Source organism: Onychostoma macrolepis, chromosome 19 (assembly GCF_012432095.1).
Source record: "Onychostoma macrolepis isolate SWU-2019 chromosome 19, ASM1243209v1, whole genome shotgun sequence".
NCBI classification, from domain to species: domain Eukaryota; kingdom Metazoa; phylum Chordata; class Actinopteri; order Cypriniformes; family Cyprinidae; genus Onychostoma; species Onychostoma macrolepis.
In genome coordinates this window covers 1,847,329-1,869,278 of record NC_081173.1, presented here as the reverse complement: position 1 = coordinate 1,869,278, position 21,950 = coordinate 1,847,329, and the positions used below count along the sequence as shown (strand labels likewise).

The window sequence follows — 21,950 nt, the reverse complement described above, 5'->3', positions numbered from 1 at the left end:
AGCAACAGGGATGACCGCAAGCTTGAGAATACAGTCAAGCAAAGCCGATTCAAACACTTGGGAGAGCTTCACAAGGAGAGAACTGAAGCTGGAGTCAGTGCATCATGAGTCACCACGCTCAGACGTCTTCAGGAAAAGGGCTACCAAGCCACTTCTGAACCAGAGACAACGTCAGAAGTGTCTTACCTGGGCTGTGGAGAAAAAAAACTGGACTGTTGCTCAGTGCTCCAAAGTCCTGTTTTCAGATGAAAGTAAATTTTACATTTCATTTGGAAATCAAGGTCCCAGAGTCTGGAGGAAGAGTGGAGAGGCACAGAATCCATGTTGCTTGAAGTCCAGTGTTAAGTTTCCACAGTCAGTGATGATTTGGGCTGCCATGTCATCTGCTGGTGTTGGTCCACTGTGTTTTCTGAAGTCCACAGTCAACGCAGCCATCTACCAGGAAATTTTAGAGCACTTCATGCTTTCTTCTGTTGACAAGCTTTATGGAGATGCTGATTTCATTTTCCAGCAGGACTTGGCACCTGCCCACACTGCCAAAGGTACCAAAAGCTGGTTCAATGACCATAGTGTTACTGTGCTTGATTGGCCAGCAAACTCACCTGACCTGAACCCCATAAAGAATCTATGAGGTATTGTCAAGAGGAAGATGAGAGACACCAGACCCAACAATGCAGATGAGCTGAAGGCCACTATCAGAGCAACCTGGGCTCTCATAACACCTGAGCAGTGCCACAGACTGATCGACTCCATGCCACGCCGCATTGCTGCAGTAATTCAGGCAAAAGGAGCCCCAACTAAGTATTGAGTGCTGTACATGCTCATACTTTTCATTTTCATACTTTTCAGTTGCCCAAGATTTCTAAAAATCCTTTCTTTGTATCGGTCTTAAGTAATATTCTAATATTTTGAGATACTGATTTTTGACTTTCATGAGCTGTAAGCTCTAATCATCAAAATTAAAAGAAATAAACATTTAAAATATATCAGTCTGTGTGTAATGAATGAATATAATATACAAGTTTCACTTTTTGAATGGAATTAGTGAAATAAATCAACTTTTTGATGATATTCTAATTATATGACCAGCACCTGTATTTTTTTTATACAAATATTCATATACCAGAGTTATGAAAATGTCAACTACCTATATGCAGAATAATCCTGCAAGGTGAAACCATTTTGTTGTATCTTAATTATAGTAAGCCAATATCATCTTTCTCTGCTCTATGCAGCCTAGCTGCACATTGTTTCAAACAGCTTTTAAAGGATTAAATTGAAACCTTCCACATCTCTCTGTTTGCATCATTCATCATTTTTTTCCATCTTTCTTTTTGTTTTAGCAAGATCCATCTTTGTGTGCTTGTGTCACACCATGCTGTGGACAATCATGGAAACACTGCATGTTGTTTCAGTGGAAACGTTAAATGGTGAAGGAAATCATGTCAGGAGTGAAGAAGAGCCTGTTTCATTCTTACCTTTGTAGTCCACTGAAAAGTCCATTTATTACAGTCAGCAATAGCCTATATTATACGAGGATGCACAGTGCTAGAGCCACAAAAAGGTTGCATGCTGCATTTGTCCAATCAATGACACTGACAAACATGCAAATAAGATCATTAACCCAGGGTTTAGGAATGTACAGTGTGAAACACCAGCTTATGAATACCAGGATTAATTGTTAACCCTGGGTAAACAGCAGTCTGAGATGTGAAGCAAGATAACCCAGGATTACGTTTACCCAGGGTTTAGAATGACCCAGGGTTAAATATTTCTAGTGCATGTGTTTGTATGTATGTGGTTAAACGTTCTAAAGTAGAGTTTAAATATATACAGGACTGTCATCAAAAACTAGATTTTTTGTTTGCCCATGATAAACAAAATGCTTGTTGTGGGCAGATTCAAGAGCGTTACTGATGGCCCAGGACATCAGAGTCCACCATAAAGTCTCTATGATATTCTGGTCTCTAGATATAGCTTAGACCTTCCTTCAGTTCAATCTGTGGTCTTATTGTTTGCCAGATAAAAGGTCTAATCACTTAGAGAAGTCACAGCACACCCTCACTAGACACCTGATAACACAAACTGTACTTTATTTTCAATTAGTTCAAATATTGAACAAACACTACTAAATATATTTGGGAGAATAGCTGCGTTGTTCAAGCTATGATCACATAATTGTATAAAGAGTTCAGACTTTAGGAACATTCTCTCAGGGACGAACAGGAAATGCCTGTCGCTCCTCTCATCGTCTCTATCTCTCTCTCTCTCTCTCTCTCTCTCCCCCTGTTTCTTTTTTTACATGTGGTTATACTGTGTGTTTTTTTGTTTTGTTTTTTGCATTCAGTTTTGTTAAGTAGCTCATGTTCTCTGGTGAGTTACCACTAAGGAAGCATTTGCTTTTGTTTGTTTGGCATACAGAACAAAAGAGGCATAATTACAGAGGCACATTTCAGAAGACACACAAAGATGTACTAACAAACACTGTGATTGTTCCTAGACTTATTTACACTTTTGGTGCTAATTGTTCATCTCCTATTTTTAATGCATTGTTACCAGATTAATGTGGAATGAAAGTTTACTGGCAAACTGTAATTGTTTTTTTTGTTTTTTTAATACATGTTACTATGTTACTTTTAGTCGCATTTTACCCCCTAATTTCTTGATACATGCAAATTGAAAATAATAAATTACTTAATAAAAGTATAAGAATAAAATTAACACTTATTAATCTGGACACACTTATTGGTAGTTAATAAATCTTATTTTACTAGTACAATACTAGTAGTAGTATACTAGTACAATAGTAATAGATTAGAAATAGTACCATAATACTATTTTTAAAAAGATAGTAAATAGTATTAAAAGATAAAATATAAATATAATACATGGCATGGTTGTACTTTATTTTAATGTGTACTTGTTACAGTGTAATTATACATTTAAAGCTGCAGTCTGTAACTTTTGGTGCTCTAGCAGTTAATAAACAGAACTGCGTGTGTGTTGCGGAAGAACGTTGTAGCCAGAGCTACTTCTCTCTGTTCATGTCTATGACGAATCACGCAGGTACTGGCCTCCTCCGCAGCGGTACCTACCCGAACCAGTCTAAATAGTCCGAATACGAACACTTACTATAGGTGTACCGTAGTGATTCAGGACAAGCCAAAAACACGGTTTGGAAAATGGATTCATGGTGTACTCACTTATTATATAAATTTTGAACACAAAAAAGTTAAGGACTGCAGCTTTAAGTACTGAGTAATATTAATTAACTACATGTACTTACTATATGGTTAGGTTAGGGTCAGGATGAGGGCTTTAGGGTTACTTGCATGTAATTATGCATACTTAATTGTTATTATGATCGTAAGTACATGTAATGTGTAACATGGACACCGTAAAACTAAATGTAGCCGATAGCATTAACATAACTTGCTTTAACTATGGTAGTTTTAAGTTTTTTAATTCCTTTCGATGTCCTGCAGAATCATTTTATCCTACTGGGAATTGTACCAGAAATCCTTTCAGGGTTGAACTGAATTTTTTTTTCAAAGTTTTTGTTTTGTTTTATGTCGTAATTCCCATTTGGATCCTTCAGGATTGGTAGGATCCTGTGCACATTCCTTCAGAACTGATGTTCTCATTCCCATTCTCTCTCTTTCTCTTTTCGTGGCGGTCGACCAGTCAAACCTGTCTCTGGGTTGACTGTGTGCATCAGCAGTGCTGTTTTCAGTTTGTTTTCCCCCCATTGAGTGAATAGTCTGGAATGGGTGTGAGAGTTTCCTGTTTGACCCTGCGGTGGGTTCAGCCAGAGGGTAAGAGTTCAGTGAGACAAGCCATGAGACTTTCTCTAACAGCACAGCTCACCGTTTCTGCTGCCCTCTTTCTGGCCTGTCTGTCATTGTCCTTTACTCATCTACTGGCTGCTCTGTGCATGTTAGCATGCGGGAAGTCGCCTAGCCACTTCGATGAGATTTAATCGCCCAGAAAATGGAGAGAGGTTCCTATGCACCTCATGTGGTGAATGCAGCCTGCCACCAGAAAGAGTAAATGGAAAAGCCTTTATGTGCCTCATGTGTCCGCAGGTGGCCTGAACCTCTCGTCTCTGCATTGCATTTCAAATAAACAGTAATGAGTGAAATGTAAGAATGATTATTTATATTCTGCGGATGTCATCTTTCTTCTTCTCTCTGGTGTAATAACCCAGTGTTATAATGGAAAAATGGTGTTTTTGCCTACAGTGTTACAATTATGATTTTGTTATAAATGTGCTGCCATAAGTGTTGTCTCTAGGGATATGCTGGTATCAAATTTTCATGTTGTGATTAATTGCTAATGCTTTTATCACGGTATACGGTATTATCACGATATTGAAATTTAGTTGCAAAAAAGTGTTGTCATAATAGAGTATAACAGGGTTAATTACTTTTTTCTTATAACAAAAATAACTGAACATTTAAATACAATAAAGCAATACACAAAAAAATTATAAAGTTAACCATTTTACACAGATTAAAGTGCAAAAGAATTATAAAGACCAATAGGTATCACTTTACAATAAGATCTCATTAGTTAACCTTAGTTAATGCATTAACATTAACAATGAGCAATACCTACATTTGCTACAGAAGTTATTAGTCTTTGTTAAAGCTGCAGTCCGTAAGTTTTGCCTCTTTGTCGCCATCTATGTTTGAAAACCTGGAATTGCAGTTACTTGCGGAATTATCTTGCTTGCATGGGTTGTACTCTGGCACAGCTCCAGCGCAGATGAATGTAATGTTTTGAGGAGTATATGTAGCTGTCAGTCACCGCACCGGTGTGGATGTTTACTGTACTTCACAATCACAGATTCTAGCCTACGTCTTGGAATATATGACCCAAATAAGAATTTTCACCGTATATTGTCATCTGAACAAGTAAGAAACAAGTCTGCCACGTTTGTTCTGACCAACTGAGGAAAAAAGCATTACCATAAATCGCGCTACCAATGGTGATTTAATCTAAAGATCGGTTAGCTCATGTCACATCAAACCATGCAAATTATTATTATTGTTATACTTTATTCTCAGATTAACAACATCAGCATTGCGTCACTATTGTGTGTATTAGCGTGTAGAATTCAATTTCTGTACAGTTTAATCTAATTGTTATATCATTCGACTTTCATATTAAGAAATTATTTTAACCCAAAAAGTAAACTATGCTCACTTCGAACTGGTTTTCTTTAAAATACAAATCTTGTGTAAATTCAGGCTATCTGTAATCAGAAGCACATTTAAAACTGGAATATAATTTAATTTCATTCACATGTGTTTCATAAACAAATAATCCTTTCTGGATTACAATCCACCATCAAAATGAGAGATTTAATTATTCCAGCTGCTGTGAGAAAAGGCTATAAACGATGCGCTACCTGCAGGATCCACACGTGCTATAGCCTAGTAGCCGGGACAACTTCTTTATGTTTACAGACGTGACGTAATGACGCAGTGCCATGCTCGAATTTCTCGCGAAAACATACCCGTACCACTCAAATTAGAAAACATTATTATAAGCTAACCGTTGTGAATCGGGCTAAAGTAAGGTGATAGTTTTGAACACTGGCTGGTTATGTACTTGCTCAAATATTGATTTTGGATCATTTTTAACAAAAAAAAGTTACAGACTGCAGCTTTAAAAAACTCTTAGTTCATGTTAGCTCATTAAATAACACAATTGCAACTTTTGATTTTAACAAGTGTTATTGAATATTGGAATTACCTAAGATTAATGAATGTTTAGAATAATTTTTCATTGGCAATTTATGTTAACTAATGAAGCCCTGAAAGCCCTGAAAAGTTTGAAAATAAATATCTTATTATGTCTAAATATTTAAGTATTTGGCACTGTGATGAATACAGAAATCTGAATGGCTATTTAAATCATTTAAATGCCTTTCAGAAACAGAAACAGCTTTGTTTATGGGGTTTCCAGGGTAACGGCTGCATTTCTGCTGTTTAGCGCCATCTGCTGTCAGAGAGTGAGTGTGCTTTCGGCATCTCTCAAGTGCTCCACCATGCACTTCTCATCTGTGCTTGTTTACATCAGAGTGTGCACATGCCTTTGACGCAGCTTACAGCGGTGTTGTGCATTGTGACCAGTTGATTGGAAAAGCATTCTTAAAAAGCATTCAAAATTCTGAATAATTTGTAATAAATAATTATTCTCTGTATTTTGAAGTGCACACGATAACAATTTTGTGCATTCATTATCATGATATATCGCATTACCGAATACCAGCACATGTCTAGTCGTCTCACAGCAGGAAGGTCCTTAGTTTGAGTCTTGGCTGAGGCCTTTCTGTGTGGAGTCTATAGGCCTTTCTGTGTGTGCACATAAAGCCCGAAACACATTGCACGGTTTTCGGCTGTCCCAGACGAAAGATTGGCTTCATGAAACAATCGTGGCAGTTTCTGTGATCGTGACTCCTAATCGGTGTTCCTGTGTCGTACAGTGAGAGAGGTTTAAAGACAACCACAGATAACCTACGATACGGCATGATCATCGCACAGTGCGTCTGCTGCTACGATCCACGTTTACTGACCAACCAATACTGTATATATATATATATATATATATATATATATTGTCGCTGTGGGGCGGAATCCTCGCATCTCCAAAATCATTATTTTTCAGGAAATTAAAAAAAACATATTTTTTTAGTAAAAAATTAAACATTGTATCGTTAAAGTTTGTATTATACCTTATATTGCTATCATATACTGTTGTGTATCAACATTAACACAACATTTCCCCAAAATCATGTTTAATCGGAGATACAAGATTTATGACTTGGGAGCAGGGAGATATGAGCTTACGCTGTCATTGATAAGAATGGTACGGACACAGACGTCGCTGCTGCCAGCAGTGTTCATCAAAGTCTGCGGTCGCTTTGAGCCTTTTGACAAGAGACAAGGCTTTAAGAGCTAATCAAAGCTAATGATTGTGGTTACATACATCTTCCTAAATTCTGTTTTAAACGTTAGAGCTATGAGTGATGCAATACCAAAATAAAACGATAAACTGAGGCTGTCTAATAGGCGGAAAGTAATCTTAGCCTTAGGCGGAAATTAGCCTAATCTGCTCGCAAATTTACCTTCGTGGCTCACGGGCTTCCTTCTGCACCGAAGCATTACAGCTATCGATTTTTAACAAAACAGGCCTACTCAAATGTATCTAACCTAACTATTTTCACTCGTTATTGTCTAAAAAACAGACAGAGTTAGGCTTACTTGGCGCCAGTAGACGGCCCTTTTTTCTCCCATAAATAAAAACCACGGAGTGAAGAAGAGGTGGAGTTACGAGACTTCTCAGACAGTTGAAGTGTCCAATGGAGTTGAGAGATTTGCTCTCAAGCTATTTTCAACACTTTAGATTGGTTAATAATTTGTAAAAATAACAGACCTACGTGGAGACTGACCAATAGCATCGATTTGTGAAAAAATATGAAATTGACAAAATTTGGACATAGGAGGTTTCCGCCCGACAGCGACAATATATACATATATAGAAAGAAAGAAAGAAGGAAGGAAGGAAAGACAACTGCACTACAAACCGGTCTCGAGTCCCACCGTAGAGCTCCGGAAGGATGCTCTGTTCCAAAATCAAATCGCTGTCGGTGCCTCTGAAATTAGTGAGGGTGCTTGCCTTCATGCACATCTATTCTGACATATCATATGTTGTCCAGTCCATAGTTATGATTATCAAAATGTCATTGCAGTTTCGAGAGAATATGCGGATGTCACTTTCGAACATTTGTTGCAAGTACGACACATTGGTCCTCTTAGCAGCATGCAAAACAAAACTTTTATTCAAATTCTGAATGGAGAATAGGCTATATACAGCAAAGAAAGCGTGCATAGTGCGCTTCCTTAAAAAGCTGTCACTCATTTCAGTTTATCGTGATCTCTAATTCCGCTATAATCAATCCGTCAACACAGCACAATTAATCTCTTATCTACATCACCTACACTTTGTTCATTATACAAATTTACAAATTCATTATACGGTGAGTGGATTCTGACTCACTAAAACTCCTCTGATTGGCCATTGCGTTATAGAAATCGTCCCGGGTTACTTGACTGTAACCCTGTTCCCCGAAAAAGCGGGAACGAGATGCTGCGCTGAAAGCGCTATGGGAACATTCTTTGTTCGACCGGTTGTTGAAGCACGTGTGCCAAACACGCCAAACTTGGCTTAAATAACCTCGGTTAGGTGACGTCACTCGATTACGAACACCTGGAGGTTATAAATAGATGTGACGCGGAAACATCCTCAGGTCAAAATTTTGTCTGAAAGGACGTCCAGTCACGCTTACAGTGCGGCATTGAGGCGCAGCATCTCGTTCCCGCTTTTTCGGGGAACAGGGTTACAGTCAAGTAACCCGGGACGTTCCCCTATCAAAAGCTACTCGATGCTGCGCTGAAAGCGCTATGGGAACGAGAATACCAACGCCGCCGCACTGGAAGTGTCTGGACCCCCAATGTTGTGTAGTGTGCGCACAAACATGAAAGAGGTCTCAGACATGACTCTGGGATGTCGACTCAAGGACATGCGAGCCGGAGTAACATGAACATCCAAACTATAGAATCTAACAAATGTGTGCGGAGAGGACCAACCTGCCGCATCACAAACTTGCTGCAAGGGGACACCTCTTGCCAAAGCCATGGAAGATGCAATCCCCCTGGTTGAATGGGCCCTTACACCTAGAGGCGAAGCTTGACCACGCGCCTCATAGGCTAGGGCAATAGCATCCCTCACCCAATGTGACATAGTCTGTCGAGTGGCAGCCGCCCCCCGGTTGCGGCCTCCAAAACATACTGGCTGCTCCGACTTACGCCACTGGCTAGTGCGGTGGACGTAAATCTGGAGAGCACGTACTGGACAAAGTAAGTGAAGTTTCTCCTGCTCCGGTGTCGTGAACGGCGGAGGGCAGAAGGCCTCGAGAACGACCGGATTTATGGTCGAGAATGGAACCTTCGGAAGATAACTAGGGTGAGGATGCAAAATAGCTTTGACCAGCCCAGGGGCAAAATCTAGGCAGGATGACGAGACTGACAGAGCCTGCAAATCCCCAATTCTCTTCAGAGAAGTAATAGCTGTTAGAAAAACCATCTTTAGGGTCAGAAGCCTGACAGGCGCTGACTCTAGTGGTTCGAAAGGGGTGTCCACTAAGCCCTCAAGCACTATAGCTAGGTCCCATGAAGGAACTGTCGCTCTAGTGGGCGGCCTCAACCGCTTAGCTCCTCGAATGAAGCGGGCAACTAGAGGGTGTTTCCCACGAAACCCCATCAATCAGAGCATGGCAAGCCGAGATGGCGGCCACGTAAGTTCTGAGAGTATTAGGACATGTTCCTGAGGACAGTTTCTCTTGCAGAAACTCCAGTACTGAAACAATCTGGCAGTGAGCTGGGTCTGCATGGTGTGTCGTACACCAACTTTCGAAAACGCGCCATTTACTGGCATAAGTTCTTCTAGTGGAGGGAGCCCTAGCGCTCAGAATAGTCTCTATTACATCGGCTGGAAGGCCAGCATGTCTCAGTTGGTCCCCCTCAGGGGCCAGACATGAAGGTTCCAGAGCTCGGGCCGGGGATGAAATATTGTCCCCTGTGCCTGAGAGAGAAGGTCCCTCCTCACCGGAATCGCCAACGGCGAGCCGTCGAGGAGAGATATTAGATCTGAGAACCATATTCTGGTCGGCCAACGGGCGCTATCAGTAGGCGAGACCCCTCTTGACGGACCTTGGCCAGGACTCCTGGGAGCAGAGCGACCGTGGGAAATGCGTAAAGACGCAGTCTGGGCCACACATGGGCCATCGCGTCCAGACCCAGGGGAGCTGGATGAGTCAGAGAGAAGTAGAGGGGACATTGTGCTGTCTCCTGTGAAGCAAAGAGGTCCACCTCTGCTTCGTAAAACCTTTCCCAGATTTGACTGACTACTTCGGGGTGGAGTTTCCATTCCCCGTGTATCACAGCTTGTCTGGACAGCAAGTCTGCTCCCACATTCATATGTCCGGGATGTAAATCGCCCTGAGGGACAGGAACTTTTCCTGTGCCCAAAGCAGAACTTGGTGCGCTAGCTCGTTCAAGCGGCGCGACCGCAGTCCACCCTGACGATTTATGTAAGAGACTACCGCCGTGTTGTCCACCCGCACTAGGACATGGTAGCCTCTTAACTGCTGGAGGAAGTATTTCAGGGCCAGAAATACAGCCTTCATTTCGAGGCAATTGATGTGCCATTCGAGAAGATGACCTCTCCAGATCCCTTGGGCTGGACGGCCATCTAAGACCGCTCCCCAGCCCGTGAGGGATGCGTCTGTCGTTAGCATCTTGCGGCGACAGCACGGACCTAGAGTGGGACCCAAAGTCAGAAACCGGGTCTGAACCACATAGAAAGGGCAAGCCCTGGCGCGTAACCCTTATTTGCCTCTGGGGATTGGCCCTTGATGAAATCCTGGCTCTGAGCCACAACTGAAACGATCTCATGTGCAGGAGACCCAAGGGTATCACCGTGATGCAGCTGCCATGAGACCTAGAACCCTCTGAAGGTAATGAACAGTAATCTTCTGGCCTAGCTTGATGTTCTTTAGGGCGTTTAGAATGGATTCGACGCGTGCAGGAGACAGATGTGCCCGCATCGTGATCGAATCCCATACGACCCCAAATACGTTGTCCTCTGAGCAGGAGAGAACGCTTTTCTTGGCGTTGAGTCTCAACCCCAGAGATTCGAGATGAGCTAGGACGACATCCCGATGTCGAGCGCTAGCTCCTGAGACTGAGCCAGAATCAGCCAGTCGTCTATGTAGTTTAAAATGCGGATGCCCTGGAGTCGAGAGGAGCCAGAGCTGCATCCATGCATTTGGTGTAAGTGCGGGTGACAAGGCTAGGCCGAACGGAAGAACCCGATACTGGTAGGCTTCGCCCCAGCGAACCTCAGGAACTTCCTGTGTTGTGGCAATATTTCTATATGAAAATAAGCGTCCTTTAGATCGATAGTCACAAACCAATCCTCTGATTGATGTAAGAAACAATCATCTTGATTGTCAGCATTTTGAACTTGTATGTTCTGAGGTAGCGGTTCAACCCGCGAAGATCTAAAATCGGACGCAACCCCCATCTTTCTTGGGAACAAGAAAATACCGCTGTAATAGCCTGACTGTCTGTCTGGCAGGGGAACACGTTCTATGGCCCCTTTGTCCAGCAGAGTTTGCAACTCCTGTGTCAACAAAGCGCTCGTTCGGTTTCACGGAAGTGGAGACCACGCCGTTGAAACGTGGAGGCCGATACGTAAACTGAACCCTGTAGCCTCTCTACAGTCCTTTCTACCCACGGAGAGATATTTGGCAGTAGCTTCCACGCTGCCAGCTTCTCTGAAAGGGGCACTAGTTTTGACACTTCGCTTTGATGGGGGGATGTTAGATGTCTGGCATCCTGAAATGTGGCAGGAGGAAACCGAACACCTAACATTTCGCTGGAGACCGCTGGTCCCCGAAACGCCAGTGGCGGCGGAGATTGGACAGCGGCCCCCTGAGGGTGCCAGGAAGGAGCCTCTACTCTCTGTTGGAACTGTACGCGCCCCTCCCTGGGGGGACACACCCCCACGGTCCTGGGCGCACCAGCCTCAGGACTTCTTTTTGGCGGAGATGATGCTCCGCAGGTCCGGTCTCCCTGGGGCGGGCTGTGATGCGCGGCGAGCTGCACCCCAGTCTCTACGAGGGGGTGCTCGGCTCGCCACACTCTCTTTCTGCGCTTCACGCCTCAAAGGAACCGGACCTGGTCGGGACCGGGTGGTCGACGGTCCCGACTCTTGAGCACGGCAGGGAAGAAACCTCACAAACGCTTCCTCATAGCGCTTCGCCTCCCGAAACCTAGTGACGACGGTGTTGACGGCGTCGCCAAATAGGCCGGAAGGCAAGATGGGGGCATCAAGGAGGAAAGCACGGTCTTTGTCCTTGATGCCCGTGAGGTTGAGCCACAGATGTCTCTCCGTGGAAACCATTGCAGCCATAGAACGGCCGATAGCACGGGCCGTCTGCTTGGTCGCACGAAGAGACAAATCTGTGGCCCGGCGAAGTTCTAAAAACGCCTTCTCGTCAGTTGACCCGCCAGTGCTCAAGTCTTTCAGCAGGTCAGCCTGGTATGCCTGCAAAACTGCCATAGTGTGCAAAGCAGTACCAGCCTGACCCGCTGCCTGAAAGGCTTTCCCCACCAATGAAGATGTTACTCTGCATGGCTTGGTGGGAGAGTTGCTTTTCAGTGATGATGATGTCCCAGGAGAGAGATAGCCCGCGGCGTCTCTTCAATCTGGGGCATCATCATATAGCCCGTGCCTTTCCATCAACGATAGTTGAGTAGATCGGCGTCGAAGGCACAAAAACACGGGACAAATATGGCTTGTTCCATGAACGAGTTAACTCGTCATGGAGGTCACCGAAAGGGAGAGACCGTCGCTGAGGCCCCTCCCCGACCACCCGACAGATATCTGTCGTCTAACTGGCGCTTGGGGAACTCTTGCTCCTGCGGCCAGTCTAGGTGTAACCAATCGACTGCCCGAGTAACCACCTCGAGTAACTCCTCATATGCTTTCTCATCACGAGAGGAGTGCTCTGAGGTGGCACTCTCCACCTCCCCAGAAGCAAGAGATGAAGTCTCCTCGGCCCGTTCAGAAGAAGCGCCGGCGGCGCTTGAGAAACGGACGCGAGCTTCATGATCTGGCGAGAGCGCGAGAGAAAGGGGCAAGTCCGTCTCACGCGCCTCGGTCAGATCGGCACGCGATCCCCACGAGCTTTTAAAGAAGGCGAGCCGCGCGCGAAGCACTTTGAACGAGAGGAGATCGCAGTGCTCGCACTCGCCCTCGAGCCCGAGGATCGCGTGCTCTTCCCCCAAACACTCAAAGCAGAAAGCATGGAGATCATCGTCAGAGAGCTGCCTCTGACAAGGAGGTAAACATCTCCTCTGCTGATCTGCCATAGTGAGCAGCTATCTTTATATATATAAATAAATATCTATATCTATAACTACTCGCTTCCTGCTTTGCCTTTTTTTTTCTCTTTTTATCGTGCTTTTTTCTCACACACACACGCACACAACAATGCGGTCCTTGAAGACAAAAGACCTGAGGATGTTTCCGCGTCACATCTATTTATAACCTCCAGGTGTTCGTAATCGAGTGACGTCACCTAACCGAGGTTATTTAAGCCAAGTTTGGCGTGTTTGGCACACGTGCTTCAACAACCGGTCGAACAAAGAATGTTCCCATAGCGCTTTCAGCGCAGCATCGAGAGTAGCTTTTGATAGGGGAACAACAGATATGTCTCTGATTTGCTACAATGTACAACGCTGCAAAAACAGAGCACAAACACAAATACACATTTGATTCTGACCTGAGGCGGCTGCCGGTTACTTTCGTTTTGTTGTTTATGTTATTTAGTTGCTTCTTTACTGAGTCTTGAACTTGGTTAAATACGTTTTCTTTAAATCATCCTGGCGACCCATTTTTTAAGTCTCGGGTCGCAACCCAGGGTTTGAAAACCACTGGTCTACACACATGTCGTAGCCAACTTTATTAGATCTATGTCGTGCAGTGTGACATGCAATGATGCAATGACACTTTAGAATAGGGAACATTTATTCACTATTAACTACGCTTTTCCCTTAATAAATTCCTAATTTGCTGCTTATTAATAGTAGATGACACATCAATGGTTGAGGTGGTCTTCAATGATTAAAGCAGATTAGCAAATATTGCGAGCACTGACATTGATACTACCAGTGACTCTCTTCTCCAGATGGAAACCATTGTTTTCTACCACAAGCCGCGGCACTAATAGTCTTGACTCAAATGAAAACAAATGTCAAGCTGCCCTCATTAATTTAATCAGGCTTCCCTCACACTGGGGAGGTGCACGAGTGAGATGTGAGATCCATAAGAGTCGTTCGTCTGTCCAAACGACCAGATCAAGCACTCAGAGAGAGACTTCAGCTGCACACAATCAATGTGTGCTTAAACAGAGACTGTAGCCGGATTTATCTATCCTGTTCATCTGGACTTGTGAAAAGTCTGGAATTGTGTTGCTGGAGTTTGATGTAATAATGGAAAATAATGGAATTCTTGTATCAAAAGTCCTCTACTATAATTTTATTTTTATTAAAAAAAATTCTTCTATGAGCATATATACAGGCATACAAACAGAGTTGTTAACCTTAAAAAATGACCAATTAGTAAATAAATTAAAATATCATCATAAAAGAAGTTCATATGACTATATCTCTGTCATGTCAACTCTCGGAGAGTTTAGCATGTTAATATACATGGCGATGTTAAAGTCCACGTGAAACTGAAGTTGCTGCAGACTTTATTTCAGTATTGTGACGTATATTGAGTAGAGGGCAGGTTTTATTTTATCACTCCTCTCTCCATCTCTCGCTCGTAACAAACCAATGGTTGGAGGTGCGTGGTTAAGGATATTTTGCCCAAGCCATCAAACCATCAGAGAGATGGAATGCCATTCCAGAGCGGAAGTAAATGTTCAGATTTTGAATAAAGATTACCAAGACAAACTTTTTTTTTTTTTTAAGTGGATTAACTTGCATTAATTGTTCGCCTCAAGACTAGGAATGTGTACATTTTGATTTCATGAGGACTTTAATGTGTTTGGTTTTGGAGGAATAGATCTGCTGCACCGTTGCTGCTGCTGCTGCAGAGCAAGTACTGAGACTTGCTACTGCCAGTACTTCCTCAACATGCTGCTGTGAGCATGTAAGAAATACTGCTGCTGCACATATAACATATATGAAATAACCCCCATATATAACATACATAAAATCACCCCCTAGCAGATCTATACAGGTGGAGCTGAGGAAGGTGGAGGGTTTCTGAAGTGCGTTGCAACTGCTACAGCAGGCACCAGCCAAGTATTTGAATGTTGAGCAGCGAGCTCATTAGCTGCTGATACCAAAAGAAACCAATCAGCTGTGACATGAATAATAATATGATTATGAGTTAGAACTGCACCATCTAGAGGCATCTTTCATGACAGTACTTTGTATGAACAAACCTTCTGAAGTCATGTAAAAGTAATTGTCCCTAGAAAATCTTCTGCACTTTCAAACTTGGTGTGTCATGATAGATAGAGAACTAGCCTAGAATGGAGATTCATCACCTTCCTCTTATGTATTCTGAATATTCAGCTACATGCATAGAAAGTCTTGGAATTAGAAAGCAATCACATAAATTCACTGAATTTGATGGGGTAGATTTCATCCCATGTGCTGAGTAAAGACTACCTAGATTTAACAGTTTATGACATACTAAGAGAAATTTGGTCAATTCTACCTAACATTTGTCAATCTACAACCAATTACCTATGAAATTAAGTAATATGAACTATTTTTTAGTTATTTTATGCAATTTATAGCTGTTTATGTTTGTTTGTGCTTAAAATAGCTAAAAAATACAGCAAATACTTCTAAAGAAAAAGTAAGAAGTTATCTGACTTCAGTACAGCTATTGCTCATTGAGTGGGGAAACTTACATCATAAACATAATATATATATATATATATATATATATAGTTTATAAAGAATTATACTAAATAAACACAACAGTATGGGCTATGGGTTTGGTCTACTGGTCTACACAATAGTCCTGGACAAACTAAAAGTATCTGCTGTGTTTTTGGAGATTATTTGAAGGGTCCAGACCACTCCTGTCAACAGCTGACATCCCTAAACTTTAGAAAGTTTTATTTGAGTTTGAAACCTGTAAAAAGACATTCAAACAAAGACTTATAAAAGACTTTTTATTATCTCCAAAGGCATCTGTTTTCCCAAAGAAGAAAACCGATCTCTTTGTTTTGCAGGTTGTCAAGTATAAAGGGCATTTTAAAATAAAAGAGCTTCATACCCCTAAACTGCTGAATCAAATGCAAACACATACCTGGTCAAGGTCTCTCAGAAAATTAACCATCTTAAGCCTGAGGCTAATTTAGCTTCAATAGCGTGCCCTTGTTATTCTGCACTCACAAACACAACTACACAACACAGCGTTCTTTGCTTGAGGAATCAATCTCATCCACTGACAATAAGCGTAGTCTCTTTATCCTGTTACTCTCTCAAACAAGACAGTCGTTTGTCCTCAGTAATGTTGTTTACTAAACTGATGTGCTCAGAAGTGCGTTAAAAAATCAATTCGAGCAAGTCTTGTTGCTTTGGATCATAAAGACAGAGCGCTGTTTAGAAGCCTGCTGTTTGATTTGTGGCTATCAACCGTGAGCTATGATTCCATGAAGTTACGACAGGTCAAAACCAGTCTATCTTTTCCTATAAACCAACTTTAATAATTCAGAAACATATCTGTCAGCTACGGCTGGCCAATATATTAAATATTTACAGTGAATTTGCAATGATTTTGTTGCTTATAAATGTATAAATCATTTTGAATCATTGTGGGGGGCGAGGACTATTTGTTATATGTTTATTAAAATGTTTTAGTAGCAATACTTAGCTTATTTGTTCACTCAAAACATATTCTAACCCCTTCTTTTTTGTTAAGCTTAATGTTGCAAACTTATGCTGTAATATTTTGAGCTATATTAATAATGCTCAAAAAATTTAATGCAGGATAAATAAATGCAAGACTTTTGAAATTTAGCTCAGGCTATTGTCATACTGTAGTATCTATGACTGAAAACCCATTTCTGAGCAAATACATGAATATTAAGATATCTATCAGATATTGTCAAAAGGCTGAAAAATATTGAGATACATTTTTTAGCTGTATATCATTTTCTGCTATGTACCACTCCGCCATACTTTCAGCCAAAAATCACAGATTTCTGTCATAAGGAATTTATTTGTTAAGGGATTTTGAATTGGGATGATTTGGGTTAGAAACATGCAGGGGGAAATATAATTTCTGATGGATAGAAGCAAGTGAATGAGATAACAAAGTTAATTGATTTGACTGTGGTGAAGTGCTGTAATCTGATCAGCAAATCTGCATGTAGTGAAGCACAGTACATGACTACTGACGCTGCCGGCTGATCCATTGATACTGACTACATGGACTGCTGGTGTGTGGTTGACTCAAGATACTTGAAGACTATGAGTCTACCCTCGTGAAAAAGAAGTACACTTTAGCATACGTAAACTAGTATTTTATTACAGAAATACTAAAGTACATACTTAAGTGCAAACTGAATGTAATGTTTTCAGGCACTTAAATGCAAATTGAATTAAAATATATGACTTTAGCTGAATTTTAGAGTGAGTTTTTTGACCCACTTAAGTACATCTTAGTTGAGTCAAAATATAAGATTACAAAATACAATCTGAACAAAACTGAAGGGGTCTGAATACTTTTTGCATGTGCTGTAGCAACAATAACAAATAAGTTGGTATGAATTGCTGTAAAATATTTTAATAAACATTTAAATAAATATACTTAATTTATTGCATTGTCAAACATTTGGTAAACATTAATTTTAAACTAAAATGTACTTCCATGTCATTTCTGTTGAAAACTGCATGTTTAACTATGTATGTTTGTTATTACACATTTGTAATGATTAAGTTGCAGTTGATTACATGTAAAAAGACTTTAAATGTAATATCAACATACTAATATAACACTACAGTCAAAATTACAATCAGGTAGTTCAGGTAATTGCATTTTTTAAAGAATACTTAAGTGTGTTCAGAAACAGTCTTGAAAATGTACTCTTAAGTGCACTTCAGTGGCCTTTTACTTTATTAATATTATATTATCTAAAAGTAGTTTTTTTAAAATATACTTGTAAAACTTGACGTACATTACTAGTGCACATTCAGTAAGCCAACTCAATTCAGTTAAGCCAGCATGATCTAATTTTGTGATTAACTCAGCGCTCGCAAGTTATGGGAGGGGCAAGTCAAAGGGGAGGAGAAACTCAAATATTTGCAGCACCCAAGTTTTTGCTAGCAGTTCAATTTTACCTATTGTTCATAATTGACCAGCACAAATAGAACATTTGGTAAATCTGATGAAAGACAAATTAATTTTAATAAAATAAAAAGATTTATGTATTTAAAAATACAAATGTATCAAAAATAAAAATACATTTTGCCTCAAACGAGCCAACTGAACAGCAGTACTCAATGTACATACTGTACACATATACATTACAGTACTTACCCTGAGCATGTATGTCAAACTGTGTGTGTGTGTGAGAGAGAGAGAGACAGAGAGAGAACACATTTCAGCTTATGTTTCTTTTTTTCTGTTGTAAATGTTTGTTGCACATTTTGATGCCTGATGACAGGGGTAGAGGACTCCCACATAAAGCACTGTCATGATAATAGCGTTCCATCCAGAGCCAAACTGTTTCTAGTTTTGGTTTTGTTCAAACCCACCATGGAAAACACACTGCATCTGAATTTGAATTTGGGGAAGCCTCAGTGCTTTATATGGGAGCCCCCTACCCCTGTCACCAAGGCATCAAGATGTGCAACAAACACAAAAGAAAAAAAAAATTCATAAGCTGAAATGTGTTCTCTCACTCTCTCTCTCTCTCTCTCTCACACACACACAGAGAGCTTGACATACATGTTCAGGACCAGTTCTGTAATCCTACTGTGTGTGTACAGTATGTACATTGAGCACTGCTGTTCAGTTGGCATGTTGGGGCCAAATTTCTTTGTATTTTTGATCCTTTTTTTAAATATGTCTGTCTTTTATCAGATTCACCAACTGTTATAACATCTCTAGTACTTTCCTTTCAGTAAGCCAAAGCTAAGTTAAAGCTTCTGGTTGCAAAGCAGTCGGAGAGGGTTTAAATTTTTTTGTCTGCATCAATAATACTTTAGCATGAAATTGGCTATATTCCCCAACATCAGCTCTCACTATCTTTTCACAGGCAGGTGATTTCGTAGAGGAATCTTAAAATTGAAAAAGAAAAATCAATGAAGGGGTTACCTACAGCATTCATCGGATCTTTTTCTTCCAACTTACACTCCATGTGCGCACGCATCCATGTTGCTTAGTAACGAACCCGCTTGCGGCAGAATCGCGTAATTTAAACGGAAACAACAACATCCTAATTTCTGATTGGCTGGTAGGTGGCATTTAACTCTGTATAACTCAAGAGTCGAGAGAGCTATGAACTCGGCAGAAAACTTACCTCCGTATTCCCTCATCTATTAATTGTAGCGGGACAAGTTATCCCTTCTCAGCGTGAGAAATACAAGGTGTGGCGTGAGAGCGTGTGAACTGGTTGAAATGCGTGAGTCTCACACTGAATGCGTGAGACTTGAGAGCCCTGTTAACCATCTGATGAAATGTAGACAAGACCTGGCAAAAACGGAAAGACAAAAGCCAAACAGAAAGACAAGACCCAAATGCATGAATTTTAGATCATTATGCAGCCAGTTTAAAATTGAAAGCCTGTCTATCTTTTGGAAATGAATTCATGTCATTCTAAAATGCTTCATTTTGGCCAAATTCTCAGGCTGCATTGTATGTATCCTTTATGTTGAAGGCAAGATTGAGTGTCTGTGGAGATCATTCCAAGTCAGTCACTTAATTGTCAGCATAATTATTTAAAGGGGTGGTTTATTGCAATTTCACTTTTTTAACGTTAGTTAGTGTGTAATGTTGCTGTTTGAGCATAAACAATATCTGCAAAGTTGCAGCGCTGAAAGTTCAATTTAAACAGAGATATCGTCTTTTAAAATTCTGGAAGTTTAATGCCTACAAAAACGGCTGGTAAGGGACTACAACGAACTACTTCCCGGGTCTGTTACATCACGGACCCAGATAAACCCCGCCCTCGGGAACATGTAAGGAAGGGGGCGAGGCCATGCTGCGCTGCTTTAGAGAAGAGGAAGAGAAAACTAGGGTTGCACGTAAAAATCTATTCATATATGAATCGCGATTCTGTCTTCTAACGATTCTAATGGATTCACAAGTTTCAAAATCAATGTTCTAAAACAGCGGTTCTCAATTCCTTGCGTCGCCCTGCTCTGCATCTCTCTCTCTCTCTCTGCATCTCTCTCTCTCATTCAGATCGTCAGATCAGCTCCAACAAACTGTTCCAATTATACATTTTCACATAGCAATGAGAAGCGTTATACATGGTGTGCGGTTGCGGTACTGTATTAAAGCTTTAATCAGAATAAAACCGTATATTAAAAGCTAACAGAAGCAGTAGCATAATAACAGCGTATCTAAAAGTATGAGACAACAAACAAACAAACATACCATTAAGAGCCGTGCTTGCACAGGTTCTGCGCGATCCTCTTCACTAATATCCTCTGCGTCTCAATCGGGCTCAAATTGATAAGCAATATAGACGAAGCCATTGTTTACAATACAACCGGAGCACATGCCGCTGAGCTGAGGGGCGGGACATTTAGACGCACGCTCGGCGGTTTAGTGAATCACGACACACTGAGCCAGCTAACCAATCAGAGCCCATCACGTATTTCTGAGGGAGGGGCTTCATAAAACCAGGAAATAATCGAGGCGTTTGTCAGAGAAGATGTGGAATAAAGGTAAATTATATGAAAAATAATGCGTTTTTTAAAAAACGAAGCATGAACACATGTTAGACTGCACCCCATAAACACAATCAAGCCTAGAAAAAAAACAGTAAACCACCCCTTTAAGTTAGCATGCTGCCTTAGAAAGCAGGTAGGTTGATGTTGCTCACTGGGTTTTCACTTGGACTAGAGCTGTTTATTAGACTAAAGTCTTTCAAGGCAGAGTTTAAACCAGGTCTTCGGGCTTTTTGTTTTTTCTTCTTTTCAGATCCTAGTCAACTGTATGCCTACAATAAATTTAGCATTTACATACTTGCTATACTGTACTTCCAAAAGACAAACAGGTATGGGTTACGTAGAGGTTGAGCACTTTTCTTGTTGTATTCCTGCTGTTTTCATTGTAATGTATTCATTGCTTTTAACAGCTAAATCAAGTCTCAAGACAACTTTTCACAAGTCTTAAGTTCATCTGAAGTCAGTGTTTTCCTCAGAATGGAGCTTTCATCTCAATAATCATCGGTTATGTTTGTCGTCTCTTTCTGCCCCAACAGCCATTGAGACTCAGAGCACCAGTTCAGAGGAATTGGTCCCCAGTCCTCCATCACCTCTACCCCCTCCTCGTGTCTACAAACCCTGCTTCGTCTGCCAGGACAAGTCCTCGGGGTACCACTATGGTGTCAGTGCCTGTGAAGGCTGCAAGGTAAACATGCTATTCATCCCTTCATCCCACCAAATGAAAGCCATTCAATAAATATTCAGGTTTTCTCCCCTGTCCCTTCTAGTCCCCTGTCCCCAGGTCTGCCTTCTAAACAAAACAAGGTTCAAACCCATTTGTGTTGAATTATTTACAGTTAGTGCTGTAGAATTTCAGCCTAAGCTAAATGATCTTCTTTAATGTCATCTGCCGGTCTGGAGGATTAATTCGGGTTTCACGGGTTCTTGCAGATATCTCAATGCATTCATATTCATATTCACACATTCAGAGTCAGTGATTGGGATTGACAGGTGTGAATCTCAATATTTCCCTTCTCACACAGCAGCTTAAAATAGAGGCGGTCACACTTTATATTAGGTGGCCTTAACTGCTATGTACTTATATGAAAAAATAAGTGCAATGTACCTTATTGTGGTCACATTGTATTGTAAAACACTTTTGCTGCTTTGAGGTGGGATACAGGTAGGTTAGGGACAGTTTTGGTGATATGGGTAGGTTTAAGAGTGGGTTAAGGTGTAAGGGATGGGTCAACAGTGTAATTATAAATGTTATCCTGAAATTAATTACAGATGTAACTACGTATAGGTATTTTTAAAAATATAAGTACAATGTAAAAACATGTATGTACACAATAAGTGCATTGTACCAAATGATTCATTTAAATGTAAGTACATAGTAGT

The 21,950-nt window shown here is 41.1% G+C and overlaps 1 protein-coding gene across 3 annotated transcripts in view; it reads left to right on the top strand.

Annotated features, from left to right (window-relative positions):
• The window catches only part of LOC131526318 (retinoic acid receptor beta-like), a 115,770-nt gene that overhangs the window by 38,628 nt on the left and 55,192 nt on the right, over positions 1-21,950 (top strand). For all 3 annotated transcript variants that reach the window (XM_058754560.1, XM_058754562.1, XM_058754561.1), the window contains exon 2: positions 21,107-21,255. In XM_058754560.1, the coding sequence (XP_058610543.1) occupies positions 21,107-21,255 (149 nt within the window). The remainder of the gene's footprint in view (positions 1-21,106; positions 21,256-21,950) is intronic.